We start from the raw sequence: 20,750 nt of genomic DNA on the forward strand, positions 1-20,750 counted from the left end.
GGTAAGTCACTCTGCAGTGACATGAAGGGACTATGGTCACAAGGGTTAGCACGTGAGCCTCCGGTCTTGAGTTCCTGCCACACATAAAGCAGCGTTTGCCGTTCTCCAAACACATTGCTATGGTCACTGACACTGAATAAAGTTCTCCATGTCTTTGCTTTCCTACAAGGAGGAACTAAGCTCTTAGCTCTATATTTATCTTCATCGTGATCTCCCTCTGGCTTCCAGCACAAATCCTCTGACTCTAGACAAAGGTGGGCTAGTCCTGGCTCCCAACACTCCAGCCCGAACATTCCTCTGCTGGGCAAGGCTCAAGTATCCCTCAACTACTCAGCCCTTCCTGGCCATTCCTACCCATGCGGATTTTGTCCTTCTTTAGCACTTACTATTTATTATTTTTTAAGAAACAAACCAAGTCTACGGCACACATTGAGTACCTTACCAAACAACATTGTATTTTTTATTTCACAAACTCCATGCCCTTATGTGACAAGCTAACCAAGGGCAGGACCACTTCTTGTATAATCCTTGCTATTTCTGTGGGCAACCACCCACAACGCTATCCACTTAGCAGCTATTAAACAATCTGTTATTACTTTGAAACTGGGCTTCAAATGCATCTTCATTTTGACCTAGAGATGGCCATTCATCTTTGTCATCAGAAACATCAGGAAGTGTAGGAGCCTGAAACATATTCATGATGAAACCTTAAAAGAAGAGAAATAATGGTAAACATGGCTGCAAAAGAGCTTTCATTAATTTGTTGTCAGATGCTACACATTCAAACAAAAGGCCTTACATACCTAATGCTTCTTTTGTGTGCACGGTGGGTGACGGCTGCACTTTGGATGGTGTTGCCTGAACCAGTCCCAGTGATGTGTTAGGAGTTGTGTGAAAAGAACTTGTGTTAACAACCTTCTGTGTTTCACACCCTATTAAAGAAATGGGGACAAAATGCAGCATCAGTAGAGAAATCAGAATAGCTTAGAAGGCAAATTTAAGAAACTTATTATACTTATTATACATTTGTATTATTCTTGATAATCCTCACTAAGGACTTCCATTACTACCATGCTTTCATATCTTTCATTTTTCTCTTTATAATAGTCCCACGAGGTAGGTAAGGCAAGAAGTATCCGTTTACAAAAAAGGAAATAAAAGCTCAAAGAGATTAAGTGGTTTCATCTAAGATCATATCAAATTAGCAGACTGGTCATAAATAGCCCTCTTTGCTCCACTATACCCAAGAAATAGTTAATAGTGACGTTGTATATCTTAGGATTGGCTTTCCATCTCCCTCAGCCGGGTCCCAACAATGGCGTACACGGCCCTGCACAGCCTGAGCCTCTCGGCTCCCACCTCACCTTCCTCCTCCTCCCCTGCTCCCTGCAGCCACTGGCCGCTCTGTTGTGCTCCAAACAATTCAGGGATATTCCTGCCTGAGGGCTCTGCCCTTGCTGTTCCCTCCACCTAAACCAGGCTTCCAAGGGCTGTGTGGGTGGCTCCCCCCCGTCAGGTCTCTACCCAGATATCACCTTCTTTGTGAGGGTCTTTCCCAGTTGTCCCTGAAATTTCAACCTCTGGCCCCTCCCCCACCAACAGCCACACTTCCTTTCCCCCTCTTCGTGGGTGGGGATTTCTGTCCTTTCTGTTCGTGACTGCATCTCTCACTACCTAGAACAGTGCCTGGCTTCTACTAGTGCCCAGTTAGGTCCTGGTTAAATGTAGGTGTCACTGCTTTTGCAAGTAGCTCTGCTCCCACTAAACTGTCATTGGAAAGGATGGCACAGTACATGAAGGAGTGGGGGGAATGAAGACCCAATCCATGTGTCTTACTTTATTTATAAAACTTTTATGCAAATACCTCTAACAAAGTAGTACCGAACAGAAGTATAACACTCCTAATTAAACTTTTAATCACCTTTCCTTCTTCACAACATATTAAAGATGACTCTGGTTTTAGGTTAATCTGCTGAGAAGTTTAATAAGAAAGTTTTCACAAATCAAGTTTCCAAAGGATTCCAACTAAGAAGATGTGACTGTCAAGTGAATTTCTACCTTTATTTGAAATGGTCTGGGGTTTAACTAACCCCTGCCTTCTAAGAACGGGAAAGCTGACACCCAGGTTCATTAAGGCCTGAAGCCTTCACGAACTGCAGCCACCAAACAGACCCTTGAGCGACCTGAACGAGTCTGGGCAAACAGCTTAGACACAAATGTATTATATCAATAGTTAAACATTACCTTCTTTTATCTCTGCTCCACTATGTGGCTTGAATTCATGAGTACTTTTATTCATACACCTGGAAGAGAAAACTCTTGAGACACACTAACTCTCAAGAAAGAACAGTAAAAAAATGTCAGCAATTACGAGCCTGTTGTTAAACACAGATGGGACTGCCTAGGTCTACAGTGTAAGTGAATAAGATGTTTTATGTTTTCTTTCATTTCCTTTCGAGGACAATAATTCTTACAGATAAAGGCCAGGTATTCACGTTTGCTTGACATAGTGATTCTGTACTTTAACACCCGATAATCATTCATACATGAGGTAGGGCAGGATAAGGGCTTCGCTGGTTCGAACGATCCCATTTATTACACAGGCTAAAGGGCTAACCCCCAGCTCCGGGTCTGCCGCCCAGCACCACTCTCCTGTGCTGTGATGTGGGGAAGCGCTGGCACCTTCGCTACAGGGGCCACCTCTCCCGTGATGGGCAGGTAGCCACAGTGCATTGTCCTCTAGACTTCAGCAGTTATCAAGAGGGGAAAAAATGGTACGTGAGACACTTACATCACAGTTTATTTTAAGTACAGTCGTGATAGTGGCCCTCATCTGTCTATTTAACACTGCTTCCCTTAATGAACCTGGTGAGGGTATAAAGTAAAAAGTGCAAAGCACTTTTAATCTTACAAATCCCCATTAAACTGTCATAAAAACATGAGATTTATATGAGATACCAGAGAAAGGTGCCCTTTCTCTGTCGTGGTCAGCCGTCTAGGCCACTGAGAGTGTGACGGGGGGGTCCTTTCAGTCCCTTGCCTAGGCCAAGGTCAGGGTCAGTCTGAAAGGCTTCTGACTGATCTGAATGTTCATTAGGTTAAAGAGTTTCCTAATTTTATAAGGTTCAGCTGGACACGCATCATGTCTCCGGGGGCCTGTCATTGCTGCTGCTGTGACCATCTTATTGTTGCGTAAATTAACTACGAAGAACTAATGAAGTCACAGCCCCACACAACAGTCCTCTTTTTACATACATGGTTTGATACAGGACACAGGTCTGAATTATTGTCCTAATGTGGCTGAAAAAGCATGATCATTTAAAATCTTATTTCCAGGAGAAATCATTGGTAAAAGTTAACCTTGGACATTGAGGAGAACCAGTACTTAAGAACCATAATCTGTGCCAAGGGGTTTAGCCCAAGGGGAGGGTGTGAGTTACATTGTAGCTTCTATTTTTTCTAATAGATCAATAAAATTTTTATGTTTAAAAAAGAGAGAGCACCAAAGTGACTGAAGAGGAAAATATAAACAAGCGATGCGACAATAATTGTAATTTCTGCAATCTAGGAAAATCCCTCAAAATTGGAGAAAAAACCTCCACAGCAGTGTATAGACATATTTTGGCATATTGTGTAACAGATATTAATCCCAAACTGCTCCCGGTGGAAAGACAGAAGGAATATGAGAAGAATATATGTCAAGGAACTATCTGGATTGTAATGAACCCCTACATATGTTCAGTCAAAGCCAGTACGCAAAGGCAATTTCAGTTTAACAGCTGTATATTCTTCAGCTTCAAAAAGATTGTTAAGTTTCAGTGTATCGAAAAATTTTAATTCAAGAGGGAAGTATGAAGTAAAACACATACTCAAAAAGAAACAATAAGTGAGGCTGAAAGATTTAGGGCTAATGTTTTGGTAACTTGTTTTTTCCACTACATGCCCATCTAAAAATTATTTTGAAAAACAAGACTCATCCATCATTTACACATTGCTCTTGATATTGCAGGTCACGTAAAGAAGCCGTCAGACACCATTCACATCACTATCATCTCTAGGGCTACCTTTGGCTTACCTGGCATCTTTGCTGGCCACCGTAAACATGGCATCTGTCACTGGCTGGGCTGCCAAAGGAACCTGGGGAGCTACACTCTGGGTGACGGCTGGGGACACCAAAGCAGCGGTGACAGCATTTGCCAGAAGAGGAACAACAGATGCCTCTCCGGGTTTCTCTCCTGCATTCTCTGAGGTCTGTTGATGGACAGCTGGAAGACTCGGAGCTCTCAGTTCCTGCGGGGAGCCTGTGTGTGGCCCCATACCTGCTGGATTGACCTTTCACGGTAAGCAAACAAACAAAAACAAAGCCATGAGGTCCAGACTGCTACTAATTAGGTATTACAGCTTTTCAAAGAATAGCACCTGTCTTCTTCAGTAGATTCCTTTCCTCCTGAGCCAGCTCCTTACCCCTCCAGGTATTCTGAAATGAACAGTCAACAACAAAGGCCACTCTACGCAGTGGATGCTTCTGTAGCTTCTTAACCACACACTCAACCGGCAGCTCATACTTCTAACCACTAAAATACCAACCCCAGGGCTTCCCTGGTGGCGCAGTGGTTAAGAATCCGCCTGCCAGTGCAGGGGACAAGGGTTCAAGCCGTGGTCCGGGAGGATCCCACATGCCACGGAGCAACTAAGCCCGTGCGCCACAACTACTGAAGCCTGCGCACCTAGAGCCCGCAAGACACAACTACTGAAGCCTGCGCACCTAGAGCCTGTGCTCTGCGACAAGAGAAGCCACTGCAATGAGAAGCCCGCGAAGCCCCCGCACTGCAGTGAAGAGTAGCCCCCACTTGCTGCAACTAGAGAAAGCATGGGCGCAGCACCGAAGACCCAGTGCAGCCAAAAATAAATAAATAAAATAAATAAATTTTTTTTAAAAATTAAAAAAATAAAATAAAATAACATACCAGCCCTGACCATTCATTAGTATTTAAGAACTGGCACATTTCTCTTTACTTAATTTTGGGAAAAGACTAACAATCAATGTTACCAAATGCTCATAATGGTGTTCCTTCTATTAAAATACGCTTGGTAACCATTTTCTCTTTAATGAGTAGGAAACATGAATATAAACTGCACTAACTGCCACAAAAGCATGGCTCACAGTGGGAAGGACACGGGCCCTTAACTTGAAATTTTTGCTTTTCTACTCACATGTACTTAGACTGTACATGTACATTCCTATGTTACCAAGTTAAAAGACAAAGAGTGGGATTTCCCTGGTGGTCCAGTGGTAAAGAATCTACCTTGCAATGCAGGGGATGTGGGTTCGATCCCTGGTCAGGGAACTAAGATCCCACATGCTGCGGGGCAACTAAGCCCACGCCACAACTACTGAGCTTGCACACCTCAATTAGAGCCTGCGTGCCACAAACTACAGAGCCCACGTGCCCTGGAGCTTGCGAGCCACAACTAGAGAAGAGAAAAACCAGCACACCACAACTAGGGAGAAGCCCATGCGCCGCAAGGAAAGATCCCACGTGCTGCAACTAAGACCCAACGCAGCCCAAAATAAATAAAATAAATAATAAATAAATCTTAAAAAAAAAAGACAAAGAGTTAATTTCTCACCATAGAAAAGTATTCTCACTAATTGTTAAGAAAAGCACCAAATATCTAGGGCAAGAATAGTTATTTCACAGACAAATGGACAAAATATAAAAAGTTTATTCTCACTAGTCATCAAAAAAGATAATTAAAAATGACCTATACCATTTTCTCACTTACCAAATTAGTAAAGATTAAAAGTAAACATAATATTAATTTCTGAAGAAATACATTAAAAAAATAATAGACTTTCTCCACCAGTTATCAAAACATACAACAATACTATAGTAAACACACAATATGGAATGATCAAGAAGAAACCTATTGACTAAAACAAAGAGACAGCTATTTTAGAAATGGATCTTATACGTTAAAAATTCAGTATGTGATAAGATATTTTTAACCAATAGGGAAAGGCTGAGCTGGTAAATAAATGATTTAGGGACAAATGAAGATCCATATGGCAAATACATCCTTATACCACTCATATACAGACATAAGTTCATCAACAGAGGCTTCTGGTTAAAGGCAGTGGCTTAAACACGTGCTTTATCATCCACGTCCTCCCAAAACCTCACCAAATGACAGTAAAGGAATCCTAACACCTAGAACAGCAGCTGGAGGAGGCTGATCTCCAGAGAAGTTCAGAAATTTGAACACATCTCAGGATGGACGTGAAGGTGGAGCTGAAAACAGGAATGTGGCCACAGTAAGTCTGTAGAAAAAACAGGTCCTGAGACCCATTCTTGCAGGTGCGTGCTGGCTTCTCAACACAAACTAAAGAAATCATTATATTTGAATTTTCATTAAATAATACAGTCATTGTACCCCCCCAAAAAAAATCAGAAAAAGGATTATATACGCTAATACTTAAGTATATAAGTATGTGCCTACACACACACACATGCACACACACAAACACACTACACATTCTGTTCTGTAACTTCCTTTCTCATTCTACATTTTGAACATCTTTCTGGGTTGGTGTTGAGAAGCCCAGTGTCATTCTGATTCTTGGCTCTTTAAGTGTGACCTCTATTGTCGCTGGAAGTGTGTTGGATTGCCTTTTCCCCCATTGTTGGGGGGAAAATAATTCAGAAAGCTAGTAACTAAATTAACATCAGAATTAACTCTAAAACTAGAGCACACAGAGGACAAATAGAAACAGAAATTCCTGTACTGGGCATGGGAAGCGTCGGCAAGGAGCACACACACCTCAGACCTCCCCTGGGAAGAGGGCAGGTTCTCATGTGATGTCTCCACCACTTGGTGCAACTTCTTATGAAGCTCATCCATTTTCTGTTTTAATAGTTGTTCTTCAAAAGCATTTGCTTCTTTCCTTTTCATATAATGCCTGTCTTCATTAACTTTAGGAAAGAGAAAATATGGTTTGCATGTGAAATTTAAATTCAGGTCATCAGAGGAATCCATGCAAAATCAGTAAAAGGTTATTTTTAAGATGGCAAATTTTTTACTAGTCTTTTCCATGTGTGTTAGGTTATTAGAACTGAAATATGTATTACTTTTCAATTATCATTTTTACCTTCCCCTAGCACAGTTACTTTTAAGTTCAGGGCATGTAAGTTATAAAAATTTACATGATGAGCAACAAAAATATTTGGTAATAGCATGGTATGATACTAAGCACTGCTTGTAGAACAATCATGACTGTGCAAATCATTTGAAAATGGAACAGTTTTTAAAAGATTTAAATCTCTAGGTGCTTTCTAAGAAGGAATAAGAGTAAAGTGCACTGAAAGGTCAGTGTGTCAGGTACACTGCTCTTGGTCCCATTTCCAATAACTGGTTAACATAACCACATCACGTACAAATCAAACCGTCCAGCTCAGAATTTAGCATCTGTGCAAGGAACAAAAGAGTCCTCCACGAGTGTCAATCGACTGTCCTCTCAGTTGTCAACCAAAAGAGAAATAATGAATGAACAAAAAGTGGCCTACAGAGTGGGCACAGCACAAATACTTAGATGGTGTAAAAGCCCTGAGTAGGACAGAGGTTCATTTTCCTCTGAGGTCCACATTGCTACAGCAAAGGCAAGTGCCAACACTGGTATTAACATTCAGTTCTCCCTGGGGAACAAAGCTTGATCCACTGTACAGCACAGCCATGAATAACATGGCACTTTCATCAGAGGACTCCTGAATGTCTTATTTACAGTAGTTGCAGATCTTGAAAAATCTCAACTCCAGTTCCTAACTTAATCCTTTCACAGTCCAAATAACGGACCCAGAGGTTTAGAATTGCTAGATAAAGAAGTTCAAATCTGTACAGATATTATTTGAAAGGTTAAAAATATCTACTTCACTAAAAGCTAAGGCAACACTGGTGTGGATATCTATCTCCTTTAGTGCTGTTTCAACCCCGAGTTTTGTTGTCAAAAGACACCACTTTATTAGCCTTTGGACAAATGTGGTTGCTACACTAGTATTAAACAAAGATTTTTAGGCTCCTGACAGGATGAGCTAGAGACATTTTTCTTGCAGATTCTTTCAGTATAGTCAATTATCTGCTAAAAATGTAATCACTCAGAGATGAGGATTATGTTAAGTGACCTAGGATAGCTCAGACTGTAAGACTGCAAGTACCCCATTGTTCATGCTTTCTCCGTTGATTGTATTTCTGGGCTCTCAGCTCTTCAAAGGAAAACTCTGACTCTCCACGAATAAGCTTCTCCTTGCAATACATGACAACCTGCTGAACATCAGCTTTGGCTGCCACAGGTGGGTGTGCAGAATATCCTGATTTAGAAATCATGATCACCCTTTGTTCCCTAAAATGGGGAAAATACATTATTTACAACAGTGTACTGAAGCAGCTCTTGAAGGAAACTAAGTAATAGATGAATGCACTGATTGTACTTGCATATTCGACTCTTTATCACAAGCTGAAGATGTTACTCCAGAAAGTTCTGAACCCTAGAAAGACAGAAAAGAAACACAAGCACTCACTTATCTGGAAAGAATCTATCATCCAAATTACTTCACAAAACAATATGAAAACACTTGAGGGGGTCTCTGAATCATCGAGTAGATTTGTATATGTCCTTTCAAGTTACAATTAATATCTGAAGCCTAGGTTTGCATTATTACTTTTATGATAACTTTTGCAACTAGAGTCCGATAAGAAAGCGATTTTAAAGTATCTGCTTGGTAGTCGAGAAGGGCACTTACTTCTCTTTGATACATAGTCCAGGAGCTGAGCCACAGCACCTACGTGTAATGAGTTTAACATTCCAAATAGCTACATTTAAAAAAAAAAATCATTAAAATTTTCTTCTGGTACTATTCTATGTTGAGGAGTCTCCAATGCTAGCATTCATTCACTAGACAAGTATTTACTGAACATCTCATACGTGTCATGTCCTGAGCTAGGTCCTGGGAAGTGACCATGAACAAGACTCAACTCTGCTGCCTAGAAAATTACAGTCGGGCCAACAGGAAGCAATAGGACTGGCAAACATGAGTAGGATGTAAATTGGGATCATCTGAGTATCTGTCAAAGTTGGAAATTCATATTCTACATCAGGAATGTGCTACATTAATAAAACCTGCACATGTGTACTACGAACAGAGGCATTTCCATGGGATTTAGCTTAGAGGAGGTCCTTAGCAAATTTTGAAAGAACAACAGTACTATGAAGAGGAAAGATGCTGGGAAGCAAGGAAAGAGCGTTTTCACAGGCTAATAAGCCATCAGGGCAGAAGAGCCACCTTGCCCCACTGCAATGGCAGGGAAAGGTGAAGTTATTTATTGGTTGGTGGCAGAAACGGACAGACATCATCTGACGGCTTCTGCTGTTTCCCTGAAATAGTATTTTTGCCAGTTCCTGAGGAAGAGGTTAGAGGTAGTCAGGTCTCAAGTTTGAGGAGAGTAAAAAGAAGTGTAAAATCATAATAATTTGGCATTAGAGAGTAAAATGGGAAACATAAGTGATATGTAAAACATAAAGAGTGAACTGGGAAATTGGAAGCATAACTGCCGGGGAGTAGTAAAGCCCTGGCTGAGGTTATGGTTCAAAGCCAGGAGTGTTTTAGGTGGGCTCAGGTGCCTCCACGTGGGTGTGACCCACGGTAGGGAATCCTGGGCCTATGCAAGGGAGCCCCACAGAACAAAGGAGGAGAGAGGCTGCTGGGAGGAGGCGAAGACAGGAGGTCATGGAGCAGGGGTCCCTAGGCCAGACAATGCAGGAGGTTATGATCAGTGAGTTATTTTAAATTTAATATTTGAGGTGAGCAGTGGTGGATGACGACAGGCCCGCAAAGGTGCCACAGGCACAGGTGGCTGACATGGAGGTTAGAGTCTTGGGAGACAAGGTCAAAGAAATGAGATGCCCAAGTAGCTGTGGAAGGCAGCTGGATGACCGTTCCATACCCTTCCCAGTTCCCACACGAACTACAATCATTATTATTACCTGATTCTTAGAAATGCAGCCTGAGTTATTTCCTGGATTGGATTTTGATGTTACCAGTTGGTTTACAATCTGAGCATTATGCAGAGGTTCTGAGGTTCTTGCTATGAGGGGAAAAAGATGAAATAAAAAAAAATAAGGGTAAAACCATATTAAATAAAATTATTACAAATACATTCCCTTGATCTTTCAATAAGTAGCATTAAAAAATAAACTCATTTACACTGTCTCAGAAAGTGCAACTAAAATACTTTATAAATAAAAGAAATATGGTAGAGATAGCTTTCTAATCAACTCAAAATGCCCAAGAAAGTCCCTGAAAGACATGTAAACTCTAGTTATTTTAAACAACAGGATAGTCAGTGCTTAATGCTAGAATGTAATCTATTATTTCTAAAAAGAAAAAAAAATACTACATTTCTTTAAAAGTTGCATTAAACACATTTGATTCAATTCAGAACAGATTCACTTCAGAGTAGGTATTGTCCTCTATGTGGGGCAATTTTTATTTTTATTTTTATTTTTCAAAAATCCTAAAAGTACAATGAAATCACCAAGTTTGTGTGTGTGTGTGTGTGTGTGTGTGTGTGTGTGTGTGTGTGTGTTGGAGGGGGGTTTCTTTTAAAGTGCGATGACAGAGCCCCTGCTCTGCTATTTATCAGGCATTATTATTATCAGAGCACCATCCCTGTTATCTAAGACAATATAATCAATAAACAGTGGATGGATTTGTTTTTTAAGGAAAACAAAAAAAAGGTAGTGAAAATCAGACTAAATTACCAACATCTTGGACATTTTAGAAAGCATTATTTACCTTGAGTTGGCAAATGGGTTTCGTTGAGGCGTGTCTGAAACAACCTAAAAGACAGCAATAAAGGCATCAATATAGATTATAATTTACAGTTCAATATATATTATATTAAAGTGAAAACTAGGGACTTCCCTGGTGGCACAGTGGGTAAGAATCTGCCTACCAATGCAGGGGACGCGGGTTCGAGCCCTGGTCCGGGAAGATCCCATGTGCCATGAGCAACTAAGCCCATGTGCCACAACTACTGAGCCCACGTGCCACAACTACTGAAGCTCGTGCGCCTAAAGCCTGTGCTCCACAACAAGAGAAGCCACCGCAACGAAGAGTAGCCCCTGCTCATCGCAACTAGAGAAAGCCTGCGCGCAGCAATGAAGACCCAAAGCAGCCAAAAATAATTAATTAATTATTTTTTTTAAAAAAGTGAAAACTAAACATGATAGACAGCTTACTATAAGCTAGTAAAGACTGAGGTTAAGAGAGAATGTAGGGCTTCCCTGGTGGCGCAGTGGTTGAGAGTCTGCCTGCTAATGCAGGGGACATGGGTTCGAGCCCTGGTCTGGGAAGATCCCACATGCCACAGAGCAACTGGGCCCGTGAGCCACAATTACTGAGCCTGCGCATCTGGAGCCTGTTCTCCGCAACAAGAAAGGCCGTGATAGTGTAAGGCCCGTGCACCGCGATGAAGAGTGGCCCCCGCTTGCCGCAGCTAGAGAAAGCCCTCGCACAGAAACGAAGACCCAACACAGACAAAAATAAATAAATAAAATAAAATAAAATAAATAAAAAAAAAAAAAAGAGAGAATGTAAAGTTGAATTTTAGAGTTGCTTCAAAATCAAAAAAAAAAAAATTCTGGGATTGTCTTCATAACCAATACACTTATATTAGAAAAATTCCTCCTTTTGCCTCGTTTATGTTAGTGTTTCTTAAATTCATATAACAAACATACCCTCCTTCTGAGGGTATCAAGTATGTACATGTTACAACATGGGGTGTTCGAACTCTCTATTTTAGGCATTCTCTACATCTGGAACATATGAAAAGTATAATGGTTTGAAGAAAGATGTTAAAGTACAAAACTATTTTAAAAAGCAGATATATTACTGTTCATGCTGTGAGGACTTCTTAAACATGTCATTTCATGCATCTTTGCATGTTAATTAACCTATCAAGTAATATGCAACCTCCAAGCCCGACATTTTTGGGTGATATGAGGAGGGGTGCACAGTATGAAGAGACTGAGAGATGTACAACCAAATGCAGACAAATGCCGATGTTGTTTGACTCAATTCAAACAAACCAACGGTTTAAAAAAAAGGCAAAAAACAAAAACATTTTACATAATGAAGAATAGCTGAAAAGTAGATGATATTAAAGAATTACTATTCATTTTGTTAGGTGTGAAAATGATGTAAGGTTCTGTAAGAAATCACCTTTTTGAGATGTTTATGGAAGTGTTTAGGGTAAAATATTTTGCTGTTTTGGATCTGCTTTAAATCCTTCAGCACAGGGACTTCCCTGGTGGCGCAGTGGTTAGCAGGTGATGCAGGTTCGAGCCCTGGTCCGGGAAGATTCCACACGCCGCGGAGCAACTAAGCCCATGCGCCACAACTACAGAGCCTGCACTCTACAGCCTGCGTGCCTAGAGCCCGTGTTCCGCAACAAGAGAAGCCACCACAATGAGAAGCCTATGCACCGCAACAATGAGTAGTCCCTGCTTGCTGCAACTAGAGAAAGCCTGTGTGCAGCAACAAAGACCCAACGTAGCCAAAAGTATATAAATTAATTACTTAATTTAAAAAAAATCCTTCAGCACAGCATGATCAAATATTAATAATTATTAAAAGCAAGTGATAAGTAAATGCGGGTTCATTATATTAACTTTTCTTTTTTTAACGCATACTTGAAAATTCTCATAATAAAGTTTAAAAAGAGCATGCGCACTGGAGCAAAGTTGAAAACGATGAGTGTATTAAGAGCCGGCAAGGGGTGCAGTGAGACAAGCTGTCTCTATGCTGCTAGACAGAGACAGCAGAAACCTGTACCACCTTTTGAGAAGGGAATTTGGTTACATGTACCACAAGCCTGAACACTCTTCATACACCCTTTGACTCCATAGTTTCAATTCTGAGAATCTATCAGAAGGAACCAGATAATAATAAGAAATACATTAGGAAATACTTTTATGATGAAGAAAAAAGACCTTGACACAGGGCTGCCTATGTACGTAAAACACGCCTGCAATCCTGTTACAAGTGGAGAAAAAAATGAGAACTAAAATTGACGGGTTTCTTCTGCTTCTTTAGTTTTCTGTATTAGGGTATATATAAATAACACCCTAAATGAGGTGTATTTAATCACTGAAAAAGTTAAAAATTGTGAAAAACAAAGTTATTCATTAAAATATTCATTATGTTGTTATTTATAAAAACCAAAATGTTGGAAACAACTTTAATGTTCCATTGGAGAACAATTAAATTATGACATAACTCTGCGACAGACTTCACAACCACTTTATAAGTAGTATAAAAGTGCATAATTTCTTAAGAGCAGTATAAAGCTCAGTACATACAACCAGACATACAGTATGGTCTGCTATAAAAATACACAGACACTAAGGCACACACATCGGCATCGGAAAAGATATTGGAAGGAAGTGCACAAAAATGTTAACAGTAATATTTCTGGGCAGCTTTTCTACTATTCTATATATCCACATTTCCCCCAATGAGAAGGATTTCCCTGTACAAACAGATAACAATAAAAATCTTGTAAGAGCAAACGTTGCATTTCAAGGTAGGAGACACTGCGTGGAGTTTTATTTTCAAACTACCTGTACTGTTGCTGCAGCAGCTCTCTAGGTTCAGCCTGGTTCTGAATTCCTCTCCGAAAAATGGCACTGGCGTGCTGCCGCTCCCCCTGGCCTTCCAGATGCCCAGCCCAGGCTACGTACAGAGGAGCTGACAGGGTCCCAATCCCATGGTTGTACAGAAACTCAAAAAACTGATGAAGGTCACTGTTGCACTCAGCCTGCAGAAATCCAAAGCAGACAGACATGAGAACAAAGGCACTGCCAGTCTCAGTGCGGCCGAGTCCAGCCAGCCCTCAGCGTTCGTCTTCCTGGAGGCCTCAGGATGTACTGTGCAGGGGAAGGCCTGTGTGGTCCTCCGATGGCAAGCCTCAAAGTTAAGCTCGTTCCTTTCCTTGACATTCAATGTCCCCAGATAACCCACGTTATTTCCCAAGACAGCAGGTTCTGTAACGTAGTATATAAAGTTATACTTGTTCAAGCTCCACAGGCTTTCTCTAATCCTCATATTTTGAAACTTAGTGAACAAATCCCTGTTTATCTATTCCGTTCATGATTTTATTACTAGAAATCACACCCCCGAGCCTTTATTTCAAGATTGAAGAGACCCAGCCTAACCTGAGGTGGCCTTCTCCTTTTAGTACTAAATTTCATTTCTGAGAGTTAATGTTTTCTTAATTATTCGCAATGAACTTAATTTACTCCCAGGAACCCACTGGGAGTGCCTGCTTATCTCCCCTTCCCCAAGCATGCTTCTCATCCAACGAACCTTCTTTTAATCTAATGGTTTCTACCTCGTGTTGTCACATTTCAGACTTGATACACAGAGAAGGAGGATTTTAAAATTAAATCACTGATTCCACAGTACAGAAGCCAAAAGGTTGTAAAATACGTGTCTCTGGCCATACAACTTAAAAAAAATTTATGAAAGGTAAGGTATCAGAATAAAAGACAGTCTAAAATGATCTTCAAATCTGGGGTAAAAAGCAAAAGGACAACATGACTAGAGATGTGGTTATACATCTGAAAGTATACTTACAAATTTTAAACAATAATTGATGAATCTTGGGTCATTGTGGTATCTCTTCTTATCTAAAAATTCCTTCATTAGATGCTCTAATAAAGTTGTCAAATATTCTTTATTCTCAGGAAAATTCTCTTCTACCCATCGCATGTAACTAGAAAAAATACGGATAATACTAATTTTTCAGGGCAGCATATATAGTTTGTTTACAGAAAAAAAAAATAAACAAAATGCTAACCTTTCCCATTCACCAAGCGGGTCATCGCCCTTGTAGCTCTGCATATGGGCTTCGAACATTCTAGAGCAGAGAAAAATAGGTACATGGGATTATTAGGAATACTTCCTAAAAGCAAAAGATATATTTTATATTTGTCATTTATACACCTTAAAATAGAAATTTTCAATATCAATTCAAATGCTATAATAAAAATGAAAACAGCATTCCCTCAGAAGTCAGAAAACTCGGAAGCAGTCAGTGTTTCTTCAGAAGAAAGTAAGACACAAGGCCCCTGAGGTAGCCCTATAAAGAAGCAGCTAAAGGAAGGTCCCCAGGTCTATCCCCAAGAGTCTCCTCCTTCTCCTCTCACTGATTCCCGACGTCACCACCACCACCACGAGGGGCAGCACCCAGAAGTTTGCTGCTCCTCCTCCTAATGTTGGGCCCCAGGCACGGCACTGACCCAGACCCCTCCCCTTGCTGCTCAGGAGCTTGGCTGGAAGACCTGAAGAGGGCTTGTGCAGGGTGCGCGACAGCCCAGGGTCCCACCAATCAGGGCTTCCAGATACAGTCTGCTTTCTGGGCCTCAGTGGAACACAACGTCCCTGAGGAAGAACACACAATGGCAATGCTCAGAAGTCAGTGGCTATAGCTCCCTGAGAACTCTGCTTGGCCCGACCTCCGTGTACCCAACCACAGCTTAAAAAAAAAAAAACAACCAAGCAAAGCAAAGTTCTCCAGGGGCCCCTAGGTGCTAGTGCGGTAAACAAACAAACAAAAAGAAAACTGTAAAATATTGTCAGGTGACATTAAGCACATAGGAAAAAAAACTCAGAAGATGGGAGAAGGGGTAAGAATGTGACAGGACTTACTATTTTTAGGTAGAGTGGTCAGGGAAAGAAAGCCTGCCTCTCTGAGGGGGTGACATTTGATCGGTGCCAGGGATCCAAGCAGCTGTGTAAGTACGCTGAGGTAGGAGAAGGGTGGGGATGACAAGATCTCATTTGCATTTTAAAACGTGCATTCTGTCTCTCCAAGTGAAGAAGCGGGTGGGGGATGAGAATAGAAGGTGGAAACCAGTTAGGAAGCTACTGCAGACCCCCAGTGACAGGGTGGACCATGGTGGGAACAGTAAGTGTGGAATTTGGGTGTTCTGGAGAAAGAAACAATGAGACTTGCTGATGGGATTGCACACTGGGTAAGAGACAGTCAAGCTAAGGAACACTCCTAGGTTTCTATCAGAGATGCTACATAACTTTCGTTACATGACTTTTTTCAGGGGTAGGGAAAAAAGGTTTGAAAGTTATACTTTCTTCTAGCTCTTGTACCTCAAGATACAGATGAAATCAATGTTTCTTATGACTCAAAATCCAGAAGCCACAAAAGAAAAGCTAGATGAAGTCAACTACATATAAATTAAAAGCTTCTATATGTCAAATAAACAAAAGAAAACACGAAGCAGAGTCAAAAGAGAAATGATAAACTGGGATAACTAAACAGAGCTTCTAGAAGTTGGGGGGAAAAAACCAAACCCAACCCAATTTAAGAAATGAACAAAAGGTATTCCACAGAAATATACTCAACCTCTCTCATAAGAGAAATTCACCTCACTGAGATACAACTTCTCACCCACCAGACTGCAACAATGTGACAAGTGTAGTGGGGAAGCAAAGGAAACAGGCACTCCTACAACTTGCTTGCAGGTGGGAGTGTACACAGTCCCTGCCAGGGCAATTGGTAATAAGATCTACCAAAATTCCAGATGGATTTACTTTTGATCTAGCAAACCCACTTCTGGGAATCTAGAGGACAGATATATGCAAAATGTCACGTGTACAAGATTTTTCACTGCAGCACGATTTGTAATAGCAAAATATTGTCCACAACCCAAGTATCCATCAATGGGGGACTTTTTAGATCAATTGTGGTACATGAAATATCACATAGTTGTAAAAAAGAATGAGAAAAGAATCTATGGATTGATAGAGTGAAATCTCCAAGGACAGTGTTAAGCAAAAAAAGCAGTGTGTACACTCTGCTACATTTTATGTGCAACAAAGGCAGGAATTGTACACACGCGTACATATATGTATATAGATATGTTCATATGTTATTATAATATAAATATTTATATTTGCAAAATAAATATAAAAATAAGCTAGAAAAATGGTTACATATGAGGGAGTGGGAGAGCAGTCAAGTATAGAGCGCAGTGAACAGTTTTCTAAATCTTTTTTTAACCATGTAAATGTAGTACTTATTTTTAAAAGTTAAAAAGTCAAAATGAGGTCGGAAATACCTGATTTCTTTTTTAAAATGGGGGAAAACGAGCCTCTAATATCGAAATCCTTTGCAGGCTGGGCTAAAGAAAAAGTCTTAAGGCAAACAAATTTTTGTTTTGACAGCACTTAACCACCTGAGTCTTCGGATCCCCAGAGAGTTAAGATTACCTCGGTGCTGATAAAACTAACCAGTTTTACTTCCTGTCGCATATGGTTTAAGTGTTTTAAATACTTTTGAAACAGTCTGGATAAATCACCTAAGTCATACAAATAAAAAGCAAAGGCGTGGGAATTTTAAAAATTGTTAGCAGGCTGACATAAATGACGATAAACATAAGGGAACATTTTTCCCCTTAAAGTGCACATTATTCAAAGACTTTTAAAAATTGACTGTGGGATTACGGGTTAAAGCAATTTTAAGTTCTCTCTCTTTCGCAGAATTTTAAAATGAGTGGCTTTGAAAGTTTCTCATGAAACCTACATGTAAGTTTTAGTTTTTTGTTGGGTTAGACGTTTTACTTCCACAGCGGCGATCTGCCCAGCGCGGATTCCTTACAAAGAATCAAGGAGCGCTGAGGGCCTCAGGAACCGTCCAAATCCCCCCAAACTGCCACTCAGGCCGCAGCTCGGCCTCAGGGCCGGGGTCTCAGCGGAGAGTCCCGGCTACACGGTGCGCGGTCCTTTCCACGGCTCCCTAGTGGCCCACAGCCCAGCTGGGATGGGGTGGGGGTGGGTGGGGTGACGGTGGGAGGGGACAAACTCCGGAGCCAAGGAAAGGGGTTGGGAAGGGCAAAGGGAGGCAGGTCTGGGGCGGGCCGGGCCGGGGACCTGCAGACCACCAGGCCCGAACCCAGGTACCCCAGCCCCTTGGCTGCCGGCAGCTGGGGATCACACCCCCACCCGTCCCCTCCCACAGACCCACACTTACTGAAAAACATTTTCCGGGTTATCCATGGCTAGAGGACGCGAGCCAGCAGCAGCCCCACCTGCGCTGCCAGCGAGGAGCCGCCGCCAATTCGAATCTCCCGCGCAGCCGCAGTCGCCACGCCGAGCGTTTGCAAGGCGCCTGACCATTGGCCTCGGCTGCAGATGGGCTGGCCAATCGCCGGGGCCGTTGCCGGGAGACCAAGCCCCGCCTCCATCCCGCGCGCCGGCCTCTCCTTTCAAGTCCCGCAGCCATGTTGAACCGAAAGCTCGCGGGGTCTTGAGCGTGGGCTGGGATTCGGGGTGCGGCGTGGTGAGGGCGTCCTAGGTTGGCTCAGGAGTAGGGAATGGGTTTTTTTTCCTTAGCTGTCCAAGCTGCAACTGGCTTACATGGTTACACGATTAAAGCATCATCCCAGGGAAGGTATCGTAGGAGAAAAAAAACTAACTTGAGGTTCCCGAGGTGGAAAAAATTGTGCCTCGGCCCTTGGGTCCGGAGAGTCGTGCCTCTTCCCAATAAACCAGAATCGTTATGTCTGGTTTATGGAAAAAAGAAAATTAATCCCGTTTGTAGAGTCGAGACTTGTTTGAGGTCGCAGAGTTCTGGGGGAAATGCCTGCCTTTGGCTTAAGAGGTAGGCAGGTGGGGTGAAAACGGAACCCCGCCGAGTGGCACACCTCCCGGTTTCCCGCAGTTTTCTGTTCCGCGTCCTTGCTGTAAAGAAAGAACTTAGATGCTGAAGCCCGTGAAATTTCGGTTCCAGACCCTAAAATGCTGTGGCAGAGAGCTAGGGAGTGAGTCATGAAAAGCCCAGGGAAGAACCTAAGTGGGTTTTAGCTTAGTGGCTATAACGTGAGGGCATGTGGGTAGGCACTTCAGGGTTAGTTATGTAAATTATATTGATATATGGCAAATGAAAGCGATGGGTTGGTACCCTTGGAGACCTCCAGGCTTGATTTAACTGATCTGAAAGGCTGTGTGGACAGAGTAAATGAGGGCTCAAGGGACTGGGAGTTGTTCCTGCCTCCAACTGGTAATTAAAGAACGGAAGTTTGGATAGAGTATAGAATGGCGGCCGGAAAGCTTTCACCATCTTCCGTGGAACTAGAAGCTCTGGAGACCGAGGACGTATGGATTGGAAAACCAAAAATGAAGAGACCTCTTTGTCAAGGAGTCCAGATGTCTACGAAGACATATGTAATACGCTGATGCTTCTACCTGAGAGTGAGTTGTCAAACAGTCAGCCCAACCTTCTCTGCCCCTTGGTCTTTTAGTAACTTCCCATTCTACTTCTCAAGGTTCTTTCAAGAGCCACTTAACAATGCAAGTAAAATATAAAGAGCTATTCATGTGATTACCTTCCTTTTAGAGAAGCTGTGTGGATATTTTGCTGTCTTAGGGCCCTTAAGTTAAATACCTTTAAAAAAAAATTAGCTGCTTTTGGAAATCCTGATGCCCTCAGAGTCCAGAATTTCTTTCAGGGCATTGATTAATTAATTTGGATCTACACAAGTATCCAATTTGTGGGGTTGTTAACTCAGAGCGTGCTCACTCTGGGGTGTTTAGACAAGTTTAGGTTCTGCTAACCATTATAGGAATTAACACATTTTTAGGTCTCACTAACTCAAGTCTTCAACTAGTGTCTGATAGCACCTCCATCAGTCAACAGTCAGGAAACGTTGATCAGGCATCCACTGCTATTGGGTTTATACCTAATTACAACCTTATCTTACTGAAACAGATCCTGTCCTTAAGGAACTAGTGGTATTTATCTGGGAGATGGAGATACAGACATAGAAAATATTAATTGCGAAATTAATGTGTATTAAGTGCTAAATTAATACACATATGATTTAGCCTATCTGCTAGGGGAGTCTGTAGGAGGGAGGGGACGTGGGGCCTGTCTGCTGTCTGTCAGAGAAAGCTTCATGGGGCAAGGGGGGCTTAACTTTTGACTTGGGCCTTAACTGGGGGTGCAGGGGGTGGTGGTGGATCTGGATTGGGGAGAGCCTGGGGAGGACATTCCTGATGTAAATCAGGGTTACTGAAGAAACTCACCCTTGAGGACTCCTGCTAATGAGCAGTGGAGATTCTTTTTGAAAGACTGGTTTGATAGTTTGATGTCTAATCTTAAATGCTAGACTAAGGAGTTTGTACTTGATCTTGATAGTAAACTGAGCCTTTTGGGAGCAAATAGCACTGTGGTTATAGGACCTTATGGTAATTATACTTACCTCTACCCTGTTTTCTAACAGCTGCAGAGATGGTCTGCCCTCCTTCCTTTCTACTGCTAGGCGCTTCTTTCCCACCAGGCTTGTTTGTGGAGTAGGGTGAAGTATTGTGGATGCCTCTTCCACACTGCCCCTTGAAAAGGTCACAATGATCCCCTCTAAAGCCCTGATGCCAATCACTGTGGGTATATCTAGGAGTAACAGAAGTAAGTACTAGGGTTGTCAGCAGTTATTAGAATCTGACGTGTGTCTAGGAATAATTTCCTGGCTTACTCAATGCCTTCCCTTTGTCCTTAATTATGGATGCCCCTCTCTGCCATTATTCTTATTCTGAGGGGCAGTTACAATGACCCTCCCACACAATGGGTTCTTCGTAATGTCCCTATTAGGTTAATTGACCCTGTTCCCAATAAATCGGGAT

The 20,750-nt window shown here is 41.9% G+C and overlaps 1 protein-coding gene across 1 annotated transcript in view; it reads right to left on the bottom strand.

Moving 5' to 3' along the window:
• BUB1 (BUB1 mitotic checkpoint serine/threonine kinase) overlaps positions 1-18,332 on the bottom strand; it is a 37,475-nt gene extending 19,143 nt beyond the window's left edge. Inside the window, 14 exon segments of the mRNA XM_082426200.1 lie at positions 597-707; positions 804-932; positions 2,245-2,303; positions 4,076-4,332; positions 6,823-6,974; positions 8,211-8,391; positions 8,393-8,395; positions 8,487-8,540; positions 10,037-10,137; positions 10,848-10,891; positions 13,676-13,872; positions 14,691-14,829; positions 14,914-14,973; positions 18,103-18,332. Coding sequence (XP_082282326.1) covers positions 597-707; positions 804-932; positions 2,245-2,303; positions 4,076-4,332; positions 6,823-6,974; positions 8,211-8,391; positions 8,393-8,395; positions 8,487-8,540; positions 10,037-10,137; positions 10,848-10,891; positions 13,676-13,872; positions 14,691-14,829; positions 14,914-14,973; positions 18,103-18,248 — 1,633 coding nt within the window. The 5' untranslated portion in view covers positions 18,249-18,332.
• Between the last annotated feature and the right edge of the window lie 2,418 nt (positions 18,333-20,750).

This window comes from Balaenoptera physalus (genome assembly GCF_965194825.1).
Source record: "Balaenoptera physalus genome assembly, chromosome: 15".
Lineage (NCBI taxonomy): Eukaryota > Metazoa > Chordata > Mammalia > Artiodactyla > Balaenopteridae > Balaenoptera > Balaenoptera physalus.